Here is a 21,264-nt window from a genome sequence, read left to right on the forward strand (position 1 = left end):
TCAAAGGACAACTAGTGGAAGAAAAGCACAGCTGTCTCCAAGGTGCTGTGTGACTTGGGCTGCAGACTTGCTAGCCAAAATGAGTTTGATGGCCACAAAGAATGTTACAACTTGTTAATGTTCTGGGTGTTGAAACCTGTAGCATGGAATATGTGTGCATTGCTTGACATTAGCTGGGACTATGTGTGCTAGTTTGAAGCAGGCTAGAATGTTTTGGTGAGAGAAAGTAGATAATTGGCTATGAAAGGAAAATAATGTTTATGTCTCCTTCCCTCACAGTCTCACTGAGAGGTATGGGAACAAGAAAGTAAACATTAGATAACACTTTTCACCATTTTCTCACTCTGCTTCTGGCTTCAGACTGAGCTACATCTCCCTAACCTCACTGCCACTAAGCTTGCTCCTTAACCTCTTGGCTGAACCTCTTTTTCTTCCTAGGATTTGGGGTAAGGTTGAGAGGGGCAGGGGGAAAGTGCAGGGGTGGTTGAGAGCCCCTCCTGGAGACTCAGGTTTTTGGGAGGGCTGCTGTGCTTCTGTATTACTTTTACTTTGTCTATTTCTGCCTATAACTGTATACACTGTAAATAGCTGCTTGTCTATTGTGCCAGCTGTAAATATAAGCTTCATTTATATTCCCAGAGTCTGGCTGAGTTAGCTGGGGTTCTTTCTAAAGCGTGGGGGGGTGGATAACAGCCAAACCACCACACTATGGTATGTAGGCTGTACCTAGAGAGAGCAGTCTGAAAAGTGAATGGCAGAATGGAAATAGCTGTTCACATCCAGCAGGTGAGAGGTCGACTGTGGCAGGCTAGACAAGGCATCGTGCCAACCACGTGTGTGCCTTGTGGCTAACTCAGGCTTTACTAAGGCTGGTCCCACACACCTGCCCCAAATTTGTCCTGAGAAACCCTCACACAAAGTTCTGGGCCAGGGTGGAAATATTTCTGAACTGATGACTTAAAAATTCTCAACCTTGCAGCCTTTCAGGTACTGGAGGATGAAATCCTGCCCAAGGGGGGTACTTTTAGGACTTTTTTTGACCTGGTGCCTGTTTTGTTTCTTTGCTTGTTTAGCACACATTGGTTTTACACTGATATGTAACTCTCATAGGTATGTCAATCTCTTATCTGCTATGGTATGTATGTGGTGGAGAAAATAGAACAAATTGAGTTACTTTAGTCAATATGTTGAAGTAAAAAGTCAACACACAAACTCTTGCTCTGACTGACTCATTCTTGGTTTAAGTTCCAGGAATGCCTAAGAGGGCAGCGTCATCCCCTCCAAAACAGTTTTCCTTTTCATATGGGATTATATCAGCAAGCAGCTGCCTCTAAGACATTATTTTTGCCAGACTATCAGGCTATCTGTGCCAGTTTCTCCCTGAAAGCATTATATGGATGGAGCATCCCTTCCAAATAAGCCTGGGTGCAGTGGAGATGTCCAGTAGCTGGGGGACCACAAAAGGCAGCACTTTCATCAGATGTGCAGCACCGACAGGAAACAGGGCAGTGGGCAAAGGCACCTCATGAGCATTCCTATGTTCCCTTGTCTGAGCTGCAGATGAGAAACACAGCAGCCAGCTACCATGGAAAGAATGTGTCCTTGCTGGAGCCATACAGCTTCCCTCTGGCTTTGCTGCAGGGACATCCCTGCACCCCGGAGCGGTCTTCGCGCTCCTCCTGGTGGCTCTGCTGCCTAGCCTTTGGCCTCGCTGCAGCTGCCAGACCCACCACCATGCCAGCTGGCTTCCAAAACTCACTGCAGCCAGTCTGTTTTAAAACAGACACTGTGCCACAATTCATTTGATCTTCACACACACTGCTCTGCAGGTCTGTGCAGTGACAGGGCCAGATAAAAAAATCTGCATTTTCAATATATGTGAATAATTAATGTTGTCTTGTTTTCACTTCAGGCTGGTCAAATAAGAGAGGTTCAATCAAATTCTGAGATTTTGGAGCACCTGGCTCCAAAAATTGAGAACTTGAGGTTTGTTTTCTTAAAACTGAGTAAGACCAAGCCTTGTCTAGAAACTCGTCTTGGTTGACCTCAGTGTCCTCCACAGGTCCCCTGGGCACAGACTGGAGTTGCAAAATGTTCTTTGGAACAGCAGGCCTGGCTCTTTATTCTGAAGTTCAGCTGGCACAGCAGGCAGGCAGGGCTGTAACTGTGTGGTTCTCAGGGATCTGGGGGTGCTGATTGATACCCGCCTGAACATGAGCCAGCAGTGTGCCCAGGTGGCCAAGAGAGCCAGTGGCATCCTGGCCTGCATCAGGAATGGTGTGGCCAGCAGGAGCAGGGAGCTCATTCTGCCCCTGTACTCTGCACTGGTTAGACTACACCTTGAGTGCTGTGTTCAGTTCTGGGCCCTCCAGTTTAGGAGGGACATTGAGATGCTTGAGCGTGTCCAGAGAAGGGTGATGAGGTTGGGGAGAGGCCTTGAGCACAGCCCTACGAGGAGAGGCTGAGGGAGCTGGGATTGGTTAGCCTGGAGAAGAGGAGGCTCAGGGGAGACCTTATTGCTGTCTACAACTACCTGAGGGGTGGTTGTGGCCAGGAGGAGGTTGCTCTCTTCTCTCAGGTGGCCAGCACCAGAACAAGAGGACACAGCCTCAGGCTATGCCAGGGGAAATTTAGGCTGGAGGTGAGGAGAAAGTTCTTCCCTGAGAGAGTCATTGGACACTGGAATGGGCTGCCCGGGGAGGTGGTGGAGTCGCCGTCCCTGGGGCACTTCAAGGCAAGGTTGGACGTGGCACTTGGTGCCATGGTCTAGCCTTGAGCTCTGTGGTGAAGGGTTGGACTTGATGATCTTGGAGGTCTCTTCCAGCCCTGATGATACTGTGATACTGTGACTCATGTGTGAGGGGGCAGTCCTCACGGGATTACTGTGAGCTCTACACTACGTATGGACTAGTGCAGCATAGAGGAGATGTGCGGTGTCACTCTGCATTCCTATTGCATCCTCCGTGCCAGTACTGGAGTGATGTGATAAGGGAGTAAGTAGGGTCTGAGGGCTATTTTCCAGCCAGAATTTTTCTCCAGCCTCTTTATGCCTTCCTCTCAAAGTGCAAAGGGAAGAGAATCGAGTCTGGTGCTTGTTTGTGAATTTAGATCCCAAGTCACTACCACTGATCTGTTACAGTGGGAAGTTTCAGACTTCATTTACCTGGCTGACTTTTGCAGCTTGCTTCATTCAAGAGATACTGAGTGACTGAAATGGTTTTTAAAACCAGAGAGCTTAATGTTGAGTAATAAGCTACAAGCCACTCATATCCTAGACATATCTGGCAGTTCTGCCCTGATGCTGAAGCTAGAAAGCATGACACACAGCCTGGAAATCAGAAGCATTTATTAGCTATATATGCATATTTGGCTCAAGGATCACATTCCTTGAGGTTATTTAATGCCAACAATAAATTGCCTTTTATACTGCTGGGTGGACATCCAGCACTTTCCACAGAAGACATGCACTCCAAGCCACAGCTGCTGTAAAGGTGAGACAGCCAGATTCACTGTGGGTATGTCTGCTTGGAGATAGTCACTGTGACTTTGATCAGACAATGCACTGATTGCTTCACTTGGGGATATTTGTAAGTCCACCAGTTCAGTTGCTTGGTGTAAACCTATGTAGCAAGTTTGCCAGCAAAGTCAATATCATAGAATCAGCCAGGTTGGAAGAGACCTCCAATATCATCCAGTCCAACCTAGCACCCAGCACTAGCCAGTCAGCCAGACCATGGCACTAAGTGCCTCATCCAGGCTTTGCTTGAACACCTCCCTGGGCAGCCCATTCCAATGCCAATCACTCTCTCTGGCAAGAAACTCCCCTCCTTATATCCAGCCTAGACTACCCCTGGCACAGCTTGAGACTGTGTCCCCTTCTGTTGCTGGTTGCCTGGCAGAAGAGACCAACTCCCACATGGCTACAACCTCCTTTCAGGGAGTTGTAGACAGCAATGAGGTCTGCCCTGAGCCTCCTCTTCTCCAGGCTGCACACCCCCAGCTCCCTCAGCCTCTCCTCACAGGGCTGTGCTCCAGGCCCCTCACCAGCTCTGTCACCCTTCTCTGGACACCTTCCAGCACCTCAACACCTCTCTTGAATGGAGGAGCCCAGAACTGGACACAGCACTCAAGCTGTGGCCTGACCAGTGCTGAGTACAGGGGCAGAATAACCTCCCTTGTCCTACTGGCCACACTGTCCCTGATCCAGGCCAGGATGCCAGTGGCTCTCCTATTCTTTTTAGCTCTGTAAGATTAATTTTTCCATTTTCTTCCATTAATAAGTAAAACTGAAAATTTCTTGCTGGTAGCAGCTGGGGACCTCAACCAAAGTATGTAGGGCACTATTTTTTTCATAAGTAATGCTCTCTGAACACATTTCCCATATAAGTGATTGGGCCTTATGTCTGACTAAAGGAACATCCTCTTCACAGTGCTGAGCTAAATGTGATTTTATGTGAGCTCAATTATACAACCTGACTATTACATTGGAGGAGATTTTCTCCTCTTGCATACCCTCAGTTCCCTATGTTTCACTGAAATCAGTTGTGTTAAATTACTTTTTTATTGTCCAAACTCAACTTCAACAAGTGGCATGCTTCTCTTGGAGTGGAATACTTGAAGTGAAAGGAAAGTGGTCTCTTGCTGGAGATAATGATACTCTGCACAGAATATTTGGCTTCTGTGTTTAATCTTTCAGTCTATACAATACAGAAATAAACATTCACAGTATCACAGTATCACCAAGGTTGGAAGAGACCTCACAGATCATCAAGTCCAACCCTTTACCACAGAGCTCAAGGCCAGACCATGGCACCAAGTGCCACGTCCAACCCTGCCTTGAACAGCTCCAGGGACGGCTACTCCACCACCTCCCCGGGCAGCCCATTCCAGTGTCCAATGACTCTCTCAGTGAAGAACTTTCTCCTCATCTCCAGCCTAAATTTCCCCTGGCACAGCCTGAGGCTGTGTCCTCTTGTTCTGGTGCTGGCCACCTGAGAGAAGAGAGCAACCTCCTCCTGGCCACAACCTCCCCTCAGGTAGTTGTAGACAGCAATAAGGTCTCCCCTGAGCCTCCTCTTCTCCAGGCTAACCAATCCCAGCTCCCTCAGCCTCTCCTCGTAGGGCTGTGCTCAAGGCCTCTCCCCAGCCTCGTCGCCCTTCTCTGGACACACTCAAGCATCTCAACGTCCCTTCTAAACTGGGGGGCCCAGAACTGAACACAATACTCAAGGTGTGGTCTAACCAGTGCAGAGTACAGGGGCAGAATGACCTCCCTGCTCCTGCTGGCCACACCATTCCTGATGCAGGCCAGGATGCCACTGGCTCTCTTGGCCACCTGGGCACACTGCTGGCTCATGTTCAGGTGGGTATCAATCAGCACCCCCAGATCCCTCTCTGTCTGGCTGCTCTCAGCCACTCCGACCCCAGCCTGTATCTCTGCATGGGGTTGTTGTGGCCAAAGTGCAGCACCCTGCACTTGGAGCTATTGAACCCCATCCACTTGGACTCTGCCCATCTGTGCAGGCGGTCAAGGTCCCGCTGCAGAGCCCTTCTGTCTTCCAACTCAGTCACATCTGCCCCCAGCTTGGTGTCATCTGCAAACTTGCTGATGACTGACTCCATGCCCTCATCCAGATCATCTATGAAGATGTTAAAGAGGATGGGGCCCAGCACAGATCCCTGAGGGACACCACTAGTGGCAGCTGCCAGCTGGATGTGGCTGGATGCTGGCAAGAGAATGCCTTTGATGGTGCTCAATGAATCTGACTACTGTTCCAGACTGGTTTACTCCAAGATATTGTTTTTTTTAACCAGAGTATATTTAACCCAATATTTTGATATTCTAATTGCTACAGTTGGAAAAGTTGTGGCTTCATGTCAGGACTAAGTTGGTGCATTTCTACCTTTTACATATCTAATTTGCTCTTTGTTTCCTCCTAAAATCTTTCAGGCAGTGGTCTGAAAGGAGGGCTCTTCAAAGGACCACAGCAAAGGAAGGAATGTGAGTACTTGGTGTTGGGGGGGAGGGGGGTTAGGAGACTGCCTTTGGGCTGAATGACACAATTTGCTGTGCCAGACTCTGGCTGGCAGCATTTCCCTGGCACTGTTTGCTCATTAGGGCTCTGCTTCTATAGCACACTTAAACACGAGGAAAAGTTCACTCCTGTGAATGAGCAAAGACAAACATATATTCATAGTAAAGTTAAGCATGTGCTTAGGAGCTGTGCTAAATTTGGGATTAGGAGAGAGAGAGAATGCCTGTGTGTACAAAGGTATGAGAGAAGCTATGCCAGGGACCCGTTTGTTATTTACAGCATTTCTAAGTGCTTCAGATATTGGTGCTTGTTATCCACCCCATTGATGTTTCATAGTTGTCTTTCTAAGTGCTGCTGAAAAAGCTGAGATTTTGGGACACTATTGTGTGCCAGTGATAGAATTCTGTAGCCTCAGGACTGCGGGTGCAGAGAGCTCAGCATATAAAGAGGAAAATGTTAGTGGTTTTCTTCTTGCACAAGTGGCATTGCCCAGCTCCTCAGCACAGCAGAGGAGACTGAGAGTGCTTCCTAGCAAACAGAGGACAAATATGCTTAATAGCAAAAATAGAGGAATGCTATATTTACATATTTCATGAACTGGGAGGAATACAAAAGGATTAGAACCTGGGGACAGAAGAACTCAGAGCAGTCTATAAAATTCTTTACTTTCCAAAAAGATTGTGATGCTGTTGTCATTCTCCTGCAAGCTACATATTATATACACCTAAGGACTGTGCTCCTTGGAAAGAGAACTATTTCCAGCTCCCCACTAACAGAAGGGTACTGCCACTCCCCATAAGAAATCTGCCTTGTAACAGAAGGCTTTCTGATGCAGAAGATTGGTTAGCCTGGAGAAGAGGAGGCTCAGGGGAGACCTTATTGCTGTCTACAACTACCTGAGGGGGGGTTGTGGCCAGGAGGAGGTTGCTCTCTTCTCTCAGGTGGCCAGCACCAGAACAAGAGGACACAGCCTCAAGCTGTGCCAGGGGAGATTTAGGCTGGAGGTGAGGAGAAAGTTCTTCCCTGAGAGAGTCATTGGCCACTGGAATGGGCTGCCCGGGGAGGTGGTGGAGTCGCCGTCCCTGGAGCTGTTCAAGGCAGGACTGGACGTGGCACTTGGTGCCATGGTCTGGCCTTGAGCTCTGTGGTAAAGGGTTGGACTTGATGATCTGTGAGGTCTCTTCCACCTTGGTGATACTGTGATACACTATACAAGAAGTGGGAAGTTCCTGTACTTATGTGCTAACAGCATCTGTGTTTGAAGATAACCACATTCAACACATTTCTGAGCCTACAGATGTCACACGGATTTAGATGAAGAAATGGAAAAAGAAAATAAACCAAACCACTTTACAAATGCATTTCTGCAAAAAAAATTTATTCAGAATCAACTTTATTTATAGCTCACACTTTTTTTTCCCCCTAAAAATGCATAGTAGTTACATACAGAGTACTCAGCATCCAAAAGTGTACAAAGAGTAAATTTTCAAACCCTCCCAACAGAACCAAGAGAAAATTCACACTTTTTGTTCAGAACCAGACAAATTTCACTTTATGTTTTTTTGTTCATTGCATGCACAGACCCTTAAATGTGCTATCTCTTACTAAAAAGCATGCTTGGATCTCTAGCAGACAGAGCTGACTCGCTATAAACTGTTTCTCCATACTATTAACTCCTAGCTACAACCACAAGTGCTAAGGCCTTCACGTGAAATAGCGAAGCCCTACTTCATAGCCCTCAGTGTTCTCAGCGTGGACCAGGAAGCAATTGCCCTGAAAGCAAAAGTCTGCTGGTGGTTTTTATTTCCTTAGAGGGTACTTTGAGCAAAAGCCTGCTTCTTTTGTCTTGGTCATTAATTTATTACTGAATTCAGTGGAATGCAGCAGCATCTGCCTAAGCAAGTTGTGAAGGTAACTCTATTCCACACCCAGCTCCAAGACATTAATGTCTTCAGTGGAGGTTTTCAGTGCGTGTGACATTTCTTCAGCTTCTTACATCTCATCTGAGGAGAAGAGGGTAATACCTCAGCTGTAACTTGGGTGTCAGTTGTGTAGCCCTGACTTGCAGGTGTCTAGCAGAAACTAGGAATATACTGGGATAGGGTGAATTTCTAATGGTAGATGCCTTGACTTAATGAACCCCTCAAACCCTTTGATGTCTTTGTTGTCTTCTGTCTCCACTGCTGCTACCAGTTAGGGAAGCTCTTAAAAAACACCGTCCTCTACTCAGTGGTGCTGTTTGTATCAGCCCTTCCAAGAGAAGGGAAGAGTGGGTTATCAGTGTGCTTAGCCAGGGCTCCATGGCAAAGGAAGAGTAAACATATGTGATAAGAAGATCTAAGTTCAGTTTTCTCTCAAAACTAGGACCGGCTCCACGTTGTTTGTATTGGGAGGGGAAAAGAGAAAGTTTGTCTGATCAATATAACTTTATGTTCCCAAGCAATTATGCATGTTTACGTAAAAGATTCATTTATTAAGGTCGTTTTATTCTGATAAGAAGTAGCTTGAAGTAGGTTAAAATTCCCATTGGCAACTGAGACATGACCATAATTTTACAGGCAGCGATGGGAACCCCTACTCCGCTGTCTCATGGTAACTGGAGTACAATCCATGGCTAAAAGAACAACGAGGCCTCATGTCAGCATTACAATTTCCCTCAGTACAAGTCACCAGTGAGAATTTCTGAAGAGTACTTAACTCTTTATTCCTGACCCTCAAACATTTAGCCTGTTTATTACTGCTTGGGTCTTGAAAATTTCGCCATCACCTCCAAAGGACACAGGATGTGAACCTCGTAGGAGCGTGGCCATGACAAGGGTTTGTCCCATGAGTTCATGATCTAACAATGTTCAGTGTTCCTCTTCTTGTGAGATGAAGAGCTATGGAAAAACAGAACATTCTCTCTGCCGGAGTTCAGTAGTATTTCTTCTTAGCACCTAGGAGGGTCTTTGCATTTTTAAGTGCTTTACAAACATTAGCTAGTCTTCAGAGCAACCCTGCGAGGTAGGTAAGGTATATTCTCCCCATCTTACAGATGTGGAAACTGAGACACCAAGGCTCAAATTCAACCCTGGTACAATTCCAGTGTTTTACATGAGTTAAATTCATTCAAAATGGACAGAGTTTCAACAACTTGCCCAACGTTACAGAACAGATAGTGGCAAAGCACGGACACAGACCCAGGAGTGCCTGACTCCTCAGCTGGGTAGCAGCCACTTAGTCATTTTCACTCTCATAGACGATGAAAAACAAAAAAGTCTGGGCAATGACTACAGGTATGCTTTGCTTCTGTAAGACATGTGGATGGTAATCAACTGAGCTAAGTGCAATCATACTTTATCAATGTGCTACCTCAGAGTTCACTTAAACAGCAAGTAAAACTTTCATACTGTCGTTTTTTGCAGGTGCACTGTTGACAAAAGCCCAACAGAGTAGCTGAATTCAGCAAATAAATAATAAGCACAACACTTGGGACATCTAAGCAAAACTATCTTTTTAGCAAAACCTGATGTGTTTCTACTTATAATTGCTAGGTTTCTAAAAGTGCAGCATGCAGATGAAACTTTTGCCTTTGTTTCCAGACTGCAGACTCCAGTCTTGATCACAAAGCAGCTGAGAGCTGCACAGATATCCTGGATGGTGGCATTCGAATGAATACACTACAGAAGAAGAAATGGTGCATCACCATGGAATAACTGCTGCAGACCAGGCATGCTGATCTGATACAAAGGTAAGCTTGAAGCTTACAGGTTTACTTGGAAGTGCCCAGGAGTTGGGCTTATTGGATACATGCCATTGGGTAGACTGCAGTTCTAGGCACATGCTGATGGCAACGGGGAGCGTCTGTACCACCAACACTCTGTCAACACCAACAGTCAGTTCACGTTGGCACAGGTATGTCAGTCTAAAATCAGTATTGGACGAAGATGGAAAGACCCAGAGGTATTTCCAGTCCTCACCTTGTCTTCTTCCACACAGATTCTACCACTGAAGGCCTGAGAAATCTTTTAAGATTTAAAATGATGGAGTCCCCAGTGTAGACCTTATGGCAGGTACCCAGGCAATAAAAATGCTGTGGCAGGTGCTTAGGCAAACCATTTTGTTTTCTAGGGGGTCCTTATGCATGTAGTCTGCAGGTCAGGCCTTGCTTTTAAGCTCTGGACGTGCTTACAGATGTTCAACCAGATGTGCTTTCATACCACAAAGAGATCTCGCTCCCTTACAAGCCACGTCAATGCTGACATTCCCTTCTACACAAGCAAAGTCAAGCACTATAATTATAGATATACTGTTCCAGTTTTAACCTCTCAGTTTTCTTCCCTCTGTGTTTACAGAGACTGACTACTGGACATGGAAAACAGAGCAATTATCTACATACATGTCCTTCACTGAGTAAACACAGACCTTCAGGCATTTCCATAGATAGTCTCCACACTTACTCTAACTTTTTGATTTGTAGCCACGTTTTAAGTAAACACACATAAATTAGAAGACTTAAAACCTATTCACATCTCCCTGTACCCATTCACTCCTGATTCACATAGCCTGCTTACGATGGCTCAGAGAGCAGCACTTGCAACTAGCAGTTACAAATAATCCCACAAAGTGCTCAGGCTCATACACGTGCCTCAACATTTTGCCTATAGTAAGTTGTGAATAAAGAAATATCCTTACTAGCAGAGCCAGGTACCAAATCTACAGCACGACTGGAGCTTACAGGCAACTCTTATAGCAGCAAGAGTCCTGTAAAACTGCAGTTGCTTGCAACCCAACCTTTACACTGTTATCTGTTGTTGATATATATATATAGATGACCCTGGGTGGCCTAACTACAAATATCAAATGTATTTTTATGAGTTAGCAACAGCCTTTTTTAAACACTGCCTCTCAAGATGCCCTCTATGTTGTGAATAACAAACACAATTCATTACACAGTATTCCTTTAAAACCCTTTCCTTAAAATGACATTTGGATTTCACTGTTGTCTCTGAACTGTCTCCTACTGCTGAGATTTTCTCTCCCTGGCCTTTCTGATTTCTTTCTTACTTCTTAATTGCTAGTTAGACGTGCTAGTGGCATCTCTCTGGCAAACACTTCCTGCATAATTAGTTTTGAAACTTGGATGAGTCATTGAGCTCTACTTTGCCTCCATTATTTTAACTTGAATACAGCACATCTCAAAGATTGTGACCTCTTTTTGCAGTTGTCAAAATTCATAGGATGACACCGTTATGGGTCTTGATCCATTTGCTTTCTGGGTTTCCAATGTTGTTTCACAATCTAAAGCGTATTTCAAAGCACAAGAGTGTTGTGAACCAGCCTCCTCTTCCAGTAGCACAGATAATTACCTGGTTTATTAGGGGCTGAATAAAGCAATGCCATATTTACAACAGAGGTTAATTAAAAAAAAATGTAAAGTTAAAAATACTTTGTGTAGCTTTTCGTTTTCTTTGAATGCAGGTTGGCAAATGAAAATAGAACAGCGACAGCCACAAGGGGCCATGCTGGTTTTCATGCCCTATCAGTGGTAACTCAAGAGGCCACAGCTTGGGAATTGCTGTTTCAGAAAAATCTAGCCAGTCTCTGTAAGAGACCACATCTGACCCTACAACAAATTAGATACTGGCAGAACTGGGCCTGGAAAAGGGTATTATTGTTAGGCCATTCTCATAATTCACTGAAAATCTCAGAGAGTCAAACCATTGTAGTTAAAATGGGCTGTGCTAAAACTAAGTGGGTGTAGTTTCCTTCCAGCTCACGCTGTTTCACAGGGAAGTTTTCACAAACCTGATATAGTACAAGACATATCAATTACTGGTTTCTGTGATTATTCTAACTTATATTAATCATCATTAGATATAGTCCTTCCTATAAACAAAGGGGGCTTTGTCTTAGAGAAGACTCGGGGAGTGGACTCAAAATATTTTCTTGGGGTTTGGATGCCATGTCCATGAAAATGGGAAAGGCTCAAGCAGAAATCCATTTCAATCATATAGGCAAAGAGGCTGAGTTAAAGAGCCAACCCACTATTGTGCAGTGTGATACCATTTCCTAAGGAACCATCACCTCTTTTTGTTAGGAAAATGGGGTATAGGAGTAGTTTCTCACCTAAACTTCAAGTTGTAACCCCCTTGTGTTACATCTATTGCATATTTGTCACTTGTTATGTTGGACAAAACCAAAATACATCTGTCCATAAAGTCTGCAAATGGTTTACAAAACTGTCTCTACTACACAGAGATTAAGTTCAATCTACAGTTAGCTGTTTTGTCATGTGAGAAGGACAATACCTGGACTAGTGTGAAAAGATTTGGAGAATATCTCATAATTCTTCTCTTTGAACTCCCTCAAAACCTCTGAACTTCAAACTCAGCTGCAGGAGCAACTAATGAAAATAGGAAAAGGTGGGGAATGATGAGAAAGTGCCAGTATTTGGTACTTGTAGAGAGAGATTTTTAGGTCTAGAACTCAGACTAAGCAGCACCTTATTCTGCAACTAGTTTTAGAATGGTAAATATGACAGTTTACTAATTAAAGAGCAGAGTAACTAGTTCCGTGTCATTCTTTAAAAGATCCAGAATGAGACCTCATGCTTCACCTCCTCTCTTTACATCCACAAAACTCCCACTGAGCTTGGCAGGGGCTTACAGAAAGTCTGGCATCTGACTTTGATGCTAAAGGGCTGATTTGGGAGTGATTTACCAGGGAAGATAAAGGGGCCCCCTTAGCAACCTCCTTAACACAACAGATGTTCCTGACATGCCGGGCGAAGAGCTATGCCATTATGCAGTGCCCTTCTCCCCCCTGCCCCCACTCAAAGCCAGTTTGGCCTCTTTCTGGTTCAGTTATTTTACATATCCCTTTATTTTATTTCAGTATCCGAGTGGCTACACCAACCACTCACTGTCTGTCTAATTAAAGTCTCTCCATCAGCTGGTAATTCTGTAATAATTCACAGCTGTTTTTCCTCTCTGCTAAATCTATTGTTCCCTGGCTGCAAGACCTTAAAAACTATAGCTAGCTATTGATTTGTTTGCATTTAAAATCCAGTATGTGGCTGCAAAGGCTTGTTAAAGTATCACAGAGGAAGATAAATGCCAGTGCATAATCTGCTAGGAAATTTGACATAGGAGTTGATCAAGTCTGAGTAATCATTGCACAAGTGTCTTCAGGTGTGTATATATACACACACATATATGTAGCTAATAAATATATAGCTAGATATATAAATATATATATATATATGTATATCCAAGAGCTACTTTATCTCTAATTGTTCTGAAATTGGTTAAGTGGCATTCACAGTCCATGCATTCTTCCTAGGAGCAGAGCTAAATTATTTCAGCTTCTACTCTAAGCAGTAACGTACCGGTAAGCATTTACTTCCCTTGGTAACCTAGTCGTTTAAAGAGCACAAGCAGTTCCACCTGCTCCTTTCACTCTGGTAACGCTCTGCAGAAGGGACCTGGCTCTTCCACAGGTGTATCTCCCCGAGGCATCACAGCATCTTCAGGACGTGGTAGGGCCAACATGAAGGTTGTCGGCTCGAGGGTCTCCAGCCCCAAGGGGACTGGTGCGGTGGTTGCTGTCCTGAGGCTTGGCAGCCTCGCTAGTCCTGCTTACAGAGGTCTGTGACGCTGAGGAACCTCCTGACGACCACGGCCAGGCAGATCGTCAGGAGCAGCATATATCCCACGGTGCCCAGGTAGGTGGGGGCAGCCTGGGGTGCCTTGAGGAACTCGGCCAGACCATCCTCCACGTAGTGCATCTGGTCATAGATGCTGAGAAAGGTAAAGATGTGGAAGAGCTGATGGCTGTGCCCCACGATGTCGAAGAGCCCTGGCTGGATGCGCTCGGGGATTTTGCTGACGTTGAAGAAGGCAGCCACCAGCAGCCAGAAGTAGCGTCGGTAGAAGTAGATGAAGAGCGTGGGGTTGCGGGCGCGAAGGTCAAAGAGGAGGCCCTCCAGCATGATGGGGCAGGCCATGCTCAGCGGCATGACGAAGACAAAGGTGCGTATAGCGAAGGGGTAGGCACAGCAGGTGGCACGGCTGTGGCAGCAAGCGGCTGTGCAGCCCACGGCCAGCGCCAGGGCCACGGGCAGCATCAGGGCACGGTAGGCCTTGATGGGCAGGCTGCAGTCCAGCTGCCAGCCCAGCTGCTGCTGCACATAATGGCTCATGACACGGGCGTCCATCAGGCTCAGGCCTGGCAGCAGGTAGTAGGAGTAGGCCACGGTGCTGGCAAAGCCATAGTAGCTGATGGAGGCGTAGTCCAGGTAGTAGAAGGTGGCGCGGAGGCGCGGGGAGAGGCAGCTGAAGAGGTGGGCCGTGCAGCTCATGGCAAAGGTGAGCAGCACCCCCGAGGCATAGCACCAGAGGGGCAGCAGGGCCGGGTGGTGAAAGGGCACATCCCCGGCCCCCCACAGCAGCAGCCGCCCGAAGCGGTTGAGGAAGAACAGCAGCGGGATGAAGTGGGTCCAGACGTTCAGAGTCTCGTTGGTGGGCTGAAGCACCGAGGCCAGGCACTCCTGCGCCGAGCAGTCCAGCCGCCGGTAGCCCGAGAGGATGAAGCACTCCACGAAGTCCTCAGGCACCTCGTCCCACCGCAACAGGGCGGCAGAGCGAGGCGGTGGCAACGCCTCTTCCTTGTCCCCTTCCCCAGCCGGCATGCTGCCGGCCCCGGGCTCCTCAGCCGCACGCCGCCGCGCCCTGCCGCCGCTGCCCGGCCGACGCACAGCCGCTGCTCCCGCAGCCACCGGCGGAGAAGCCGCGGTGGCTCTGCGCTTCTCCTCCTCCGCCACCGCCCCCGGCAGCATCACTCATTGCAGCAGGGGCAGTGGCAGCACTACCGCGGCCCCTCCCGCCCTACCGCCTGGCATCGCGGTAACTGGAAACCGGCGGCGCATCCAGGGGGAGCAGAGAGAGACGCTCCCGCCGCCCCGGGTAGAGTGTCGAGAAGGAAGGCGCTGGACACCCGAGCCGCCGTTAATTATTGATGCGGCCGCAGGGCGGTGCGGCCGGGGGGCGGGCAGGCTCCAGAGAGCTCCGCGGCGGCCTCGGTCCAGCGGCCCCGCGGGCAGGCACAGCCGGCACGGGGACACGCGGGCACACCTCCCCGCGGCGGCGGTTCGGTGCCACAAGCACAAAGGACGCCTCGGCACCGCCTGGCCGCTGGGCTGCGGGGGCTGCTGCCCAGCCCAGCGCCGCGGCAGCGCGGGTAGCAGGAGCGCCGGGAAAGGGCAGGGTGACCCCGCTGGGTGCCCGGCAGGCGGGACAGACCTGAGAGACGGGTCCAGACTGAGGACGTCTGGCAGCTGGGTGGGTTTCTACCGTGCGTGCTTCAGCGAGGCTGTCTGAGACCTGGTTTCTTCGGTGACATTATTCTACGCAATGAAGGCAAACGTTACCATAGGCTGAACGTCCCCGGCCGGGCTGCAAAGGGTGAACGTCACCGGCACTACAGCACCCGGCTTATCTCCGCGCTCCAGCAGGACGGCTGGGAGGGAGAGTCGGTAACGGTCTGAGAGGAGCTGCTCCGTGTTGATGCTTAGATAAATCCTACATTTACCGGCGGTGCGGTTATGCAAGCAGCACACTTACGTAATTGGAATATATAAATACCGGGAAAAGCACCGTGCGGCTGTTACTGCACCTTAACGCGTGTGAACAGAAGGCAGAGCAGAGAAATAGGTAACTCTTGCAGGCACAGGTAGGAGCTAGAGCGAGAGATTGCTCTCTCTGCTGTATCAGCGACTTTCCGTATGCTGTTTGCTTTCAGGTGGTCTTAAACGTCTGACAGCTCTGGGTTTCCAGATGTATGTATTACATAGTGATATTCGTCTATCTGTATAAACCAAGGTCCTGTATAATTAGGACATTCTGCCCAAAGGTTTTTGTTTTTAAATCATGCCAATAATGAATCATGACAACGTGAAAAATCTTCTGAATAAGAAGGTAATCAGAGATAGGTTTTTTTTTAAAGTGGTACCCCCCAAAAAAAAGTAGTAAAAAATATGTCAGAAAAATATTTTTTTCAATGGATTTTTTTTATTTTCATTAGAGTAAAAATACTGATTGTATCAGGAACAGTGTGGCCAGTAGGACAAGGGAGGTTATTCTTCCCCTGTACTCAGCACTGGTCAGACCACACCTTGAGTGCTGTGTCCAGTTCTGGGCCCCTCAATTCAAGAAGGATGTTGAGGTGCTGGAACATGTCCAGAGAAGGGCAACAAAGCTGGTGAGGGGCCTGGAGCACAAATCCTATGAGGAGAGGTTGAGGGAGCTGGGCCTGTTTAGCCTGGAGAAGAGGAGGCTCAGGGGTGATCTTATTACTGTCTACAACTACCTGAAGGGGCATTGTAGCCAGGTGGGGGTTGGCCTCTTCTCCCAGGCAACCAGCAATAGAACAAGGGGACACAGTCTCAAGTTGTGCCAGGGTAGGTCTAGGCTGGATGTTAGGAAGAAGTTCTTCACAGAGAGAGTGATTGGCATTGGAATGGGCTGCCCAGGGAGGTGGTGGAGGCACCGTCCCTGGGGGTCTTCAAGAAAAGCCTGGATGAGGCACTTAGTGCCATGGTCTGGTTGATTGGTTAGGGCTGGGTGCTAGGTTGGACTGGATGATCTTGGAGGTCTCTTCCAACCTGGCTGATTCTATGATTCTATGGAATTGTATGTCAAACGTGAGACAGGTTGGTGACATTGCTTAGAATCTTTCCAGAAATTACACAGGATTCCTGCTGGGAAAGCAAACACCACTGCACAGTGCTGAAAAGCTGAGGGGAGGAGTAAAATATTAAGCTAAGGGACTAAAGTTTAGACAGTGGGGGCCTAATGTACTCGGAGTTTTAGAGGAGGTGTCTGGTGATGTGCAGGGACATACCGAGCGGATGCTCCCCGAGGAGTGGGTCTTCAGTCGGTCACTTCAGTCCTTTCACTTCAGGAGTGAGACAGAGGGCTCTGTGGAACCTGGTTACAAGAGCGAGCAGGGCACGACTCGCCATGGGCTCTGCAGTGTGTGCCTTAGGGATTTCTGGGATTAGTGAAAATTCCTCCAGCTCTGGTAGAGGTGAGGCTTCTCATGGGACTGCTCTGTACCAGAGAGGCCACCCTGAAGATTAGACAGGCCAGATGTTGGGAGTGTGTTTCCTGCACACCATAAGACATACCTTCAGCCTCTTTTGTCAAGGTTAGATAAGGAGAATTGGTTGACTGGAAGCAATATGGGTTTTAGATCTGCACTAAAGAGCCCCTTGGAAAGCCACCAGCAGCTGTTGCAACAGATGGTGTCTAAAGAACAACAGCACCCACCACTGATTGGGAAGTGCTGGCTTTGCACTGGTAGCAAGGCTTGTTTGACACGTTCTGACTTTCCTACAACCTCCAGACTTTCAGGGGTGTGGGAGGCATTCAGCCCTCTTGCCTCAGGGACTACTGGGGTATCGGCTGGCTTCCTGGGAGATAGGCCAACTGGCACTGTGATCTTTTTGAGGTCAGCCCAGGGTGGGAGGACCAGGTGGAGTTTGTGTTTGATGCAGTTGTGGTGGTCACTGAACTGCCTGCATATTGGTGGAGATCCATGCTAATGCTGAAGAGAAGATAACTGTCTGGAAATTTCTCCCTACTACTGATGTCTTCCTGTAACATTTAGAGATACCTTCTAATAGTATTTAGAGGGATGGGTGTGAGAACCCAAGGGGAGCAGCTAATGGAATGTTTATCTGACCTTCATGTCTGTGTCAGAGCCCTGGCAGGTGGCTGGTAAGTGATGTGACATTTTGTTATACCTTGAGTCGTGCCAGAGAGGATGGGAGTAAAGACAACAATGTGCTCTATCTGTGAAGTGGATGGGAAAAGCAGTTGGGGGAAAACCCATCTGTTAAGATAAAGGGGGTATGCTGTGGTAAGATAAAGCAGTGGGGTTAAGGGGGATAGGCTGTAGGAAGGTGAATTATGCCATGTACTCCTCAGTCAATAGCACGGCAGAACAGGACCATTCTGGCCCAGCTGTGGCCATGGCCACCTCCTGCAAACTGGCCTGTCAGTTTGTATTTCAGCTCACCGTGGTGGGACTGGCTGGATCAGGCACACTATATTTTTCACAGTTCTCATGAACAACACTGCAGATGGGGGCTTTTTACAGAGCTAAGAATCACCTGAGAGCCTTGTCCATACCTGCTTCTCTGGAGGAAGCACAGGCTCATGGTTGCAATCTAGTTTTGTTTGCTTTGTCCCTGGTGGGCATCTGTTAACACTGTGTCACCAATAAACACAATCAGTAGACATTTCCTCCTCACTGCCTCTCTGTCCCAAGTGCTCTGCTTATGCCACCCACACATAACCTGGGTTTGGCCAGAAAGATTGGAGAGCTTTCAAAGATCACGTTTCACATCATTGCCAAGTGACAGCAACGAAGCTTCAGCAGCCACATTAGTGAAACTGATTACCAGCAGTCTGGTTCTGTTGCTTTTTTATGACTGCCTTCTCAGAGGCAAGAACAGCCTTGGAGGATAAGCTGGGCTTTCATACAGGCATACACCAAGTTGATTATTCTGTTCCCAAGCCAGCTGTAGTGTACTGGGAACCCTACAATTTAAAGCACTTAAAAATCTCAGAATATCCTCTTCTATGTATATGTATTCCATTCAGGTTAGTATTACGTGACTATTATGTGGTAGGCCAGGGAAAATCAGGGCATCTGGAGGTCATGGAGAGGGGTCCATGTAACATAGTGCATGAAGAAGAAGGCTCTGCATTTCTCCAGACAGAGTTTATATTTAGAAGGGCATGGTCAGCATATACAAGGGTTTCTTCTAGCAAGTGTAACATTTTCTGCAGGTTTCATCTCCAAATAACCTTTGAAAAGACCCTTAAAGCACTGATGAAGGCAGTGCCCAATGAGGTAAGTAATGGAACACAATGCTGACTGAAGACTTAAAAGAAAAAGATGTGCTAAAATACAGATGTGATTTTTTTTTCCTATATTGTTTTATTCATTGTTGAAGTCCTTTCATAAGGTGTATTTTTTTTTCTGAAACATCAAAACCTCCATAAGATACTCTGAATTACTTCAACGCTCTCCAGTGAAATTAATGCATTTGGTTAGGGAAAAAAACCCTAATTTCATCTTTTGTATTCCAACCTACTCACAACATTACAGAGGTGGTCATACTTAGCCATTGCCTTTCTGAGTAAAGTAACTTAAATCTGTCACTGCAGAGAAAATTCTCTCGTGAACAAGAAACGGTGGTGTGTGGGAGATTTAAGGTTCTCTTGAATGCAAATCTTCAGCCTCACTGATTTCAACCCATTCACACTGCCAAACATCAATCTTAAGAGCTTTTACTTGACAGTCCTTTACCATACAACTCTGTCTCTCTCCTTCATTTATTTTTCCTTTCTGTATTTTCACCTTCAGGACAGAATTTGCTGTTGTCTTTCTTAGTAAGAAGTTTTATCTGACTAATAACATTTAATCTCTCTGTTTGCTCTGGGTCTTTAATGAATAAAATCTCTTTAGTAAATCTGATTCTGTGTAGACATCTTCCATAGAACCCCACTGACCATAAGTGAGGGCAGGATTTGGCTACAATTATGTAAAACACATAATTTGGCTACACATTGAAGAAACATTATCCTCAGCTGTCTAATGTAGCTCACACCTACAGTTTCTCTGGAAGAACATCTCAAGAGATGCAGACATACAAACACAATCTTTTTGTTTTATATGACTTTTTTAATCCTCTGAAGTGTGTATCAATCCCGTGAAAACAATGTCCTGATCCATAATTTTCTAATGCAGCAATTACACTGTTTTCTAATCATTTGAGCAGGCACAGTGCTTTGATCTACTATTGAAGAGATTCATTTGCCTTTGGAGATTCTACCCCATTATCTTTTTCAGACTGGATAAGCAGGAATCTTTGTCATTTTCTCCTTCTTAAGTAAGTATTATACTTTGAAAACGTAATTCCTCAACGGAAAAAGAAAAGTGAGTGACACTTTTATTTTAAAGACTCACTTGAAGATGAGAAAAGTGTCTCCCTTTTATTCTGAGGACTTCTGCTGAAGCATCTCAATTCAGCACTGACAATCTGTGCTCTAGCTGTGTGTGCTACTGGCCTCTCGTCTCGCCTTGCCTCGCTCTCTTCATGCATTGCATACCCATAGCCTCCTAGCAACACGAGTGCATGGGGTGCATTCATCTACCTGTTTCCAGAACTTTGGCTAGCCATTTACACTCCCTCAGGTGGGAAAAGATGGAGGGTAGAATAAAGGAAAGTAGTCTGGAAGACTCTTGTCTAAGCAATGAGTAAACAGCACACACAGCCTGTGGCTTTAGGGATCTGTGAGCTGCTACTGAGAGCATGAAATGGCTTGGAGTTACAATCTATAACAGCTACAGTTGTGTCTAACTCCTGATCTGCCTGCTTCATGCTCTCAAACACGCTTCCTTTGTTATAGATTAGCAAACTTCCACAGCACTTCAAATCTTTCCCATTTCCTTACACCCACCTTTGCAAAAAGATTGCAGCAGTTTAGCTGTGTCCTGGCCTGGGGTGACAGTAAGGGAGAGATCCCTGAAGCTGGGGAAAAAACAGCAAGAGAAAGACAAAGGTAATGCACTACAGCATGTAATTTACTTAATATAACTTAAGTGTTATGATTATTTGTTATTTATTCATTATTTTCCTAGTATACTACCTAATGATAGTTGTCATTGTAACAGCAGTTAATGAACAGGTCTGCATGCAGTGAGACCTACTGCATTATAATTGTAAATATTATTAGCCTATCCTTTGCACTATTAACTTTCCACAGATTTCTGCATCTTCCTCTCCTTCTGCACCTTCCCTCTCCTCTCCCCTCCCACCCATTCCTAGAAACATAGAATGGTCTGGCCTGGAAGGGACCTCCAAAGGTCATCTAGTCCAGCCCCCTCTGCAGTCACAGTATCACAGTATCATCAGGGTTGGAAGAGACCTCACAGATCATCAAGTCCAACCCTTTACCACAGAGCTCAAGGCCAGACCATGGCACCAAGTGCCACGTCCAACCTTGCCTTGAAGTGCCCCAGGGACGGCGACTCCACCACCTCCCCGGGCAGCCCATTCCAGTGTCCAATGACTCTCTCAGGGAAGAACTTTCTCCTCACCTCCAGCCTAAATTTCCCCTGGCGCAGCCTGAGGCTGTGTCCTCTTGTTCTGGTGCTGGCCACCTGAGAGAAGAGA

The 21,264-nt window shown here is 46.8% G+C and overlaps 1 protein-coding gene across 1 annotated transcript; it reads right to left on the bottom strand.

Annotated features, from left to right (window-relative positions):
* Positions 1–7,411: 7,411 nt before the first annotated feature.
* Positions 7,412–15,563, bottom strand: PAQR9 (progestin and adipoQ receptor family member 9). Its single transcript, XM_064152827.1, is given in 2 exon segments — positions 7,412–14,749; positions 14,751–15,563. Coding segments are annotated over 2 exon segments (1,215 nt in total). The 5' UTR covers positions 14,861–15,563; the 3' UTR covers positions 7,412–13,644.
* Positions 15,564–21,264: the final 5,701 nt, after the last annotated feature.

The sequence above is a fragment of the Pogoniulus pusillus genome, chromosome 13 (assembly GCF_015220805.1).
Source record: "Pogoniulus pusillus isolate bPogPus1 chromosome 13, bPogPus1.pri, whole genome shotgun sequence".
In the NCBI taxonomy this organism is placed as follows: domain Eukaryota; kingdom Metazoa; phylum Chordata; class Aves; order Piciformes; family Lybiidae; genus Pogoniulus; species Pogoniulus pusillus.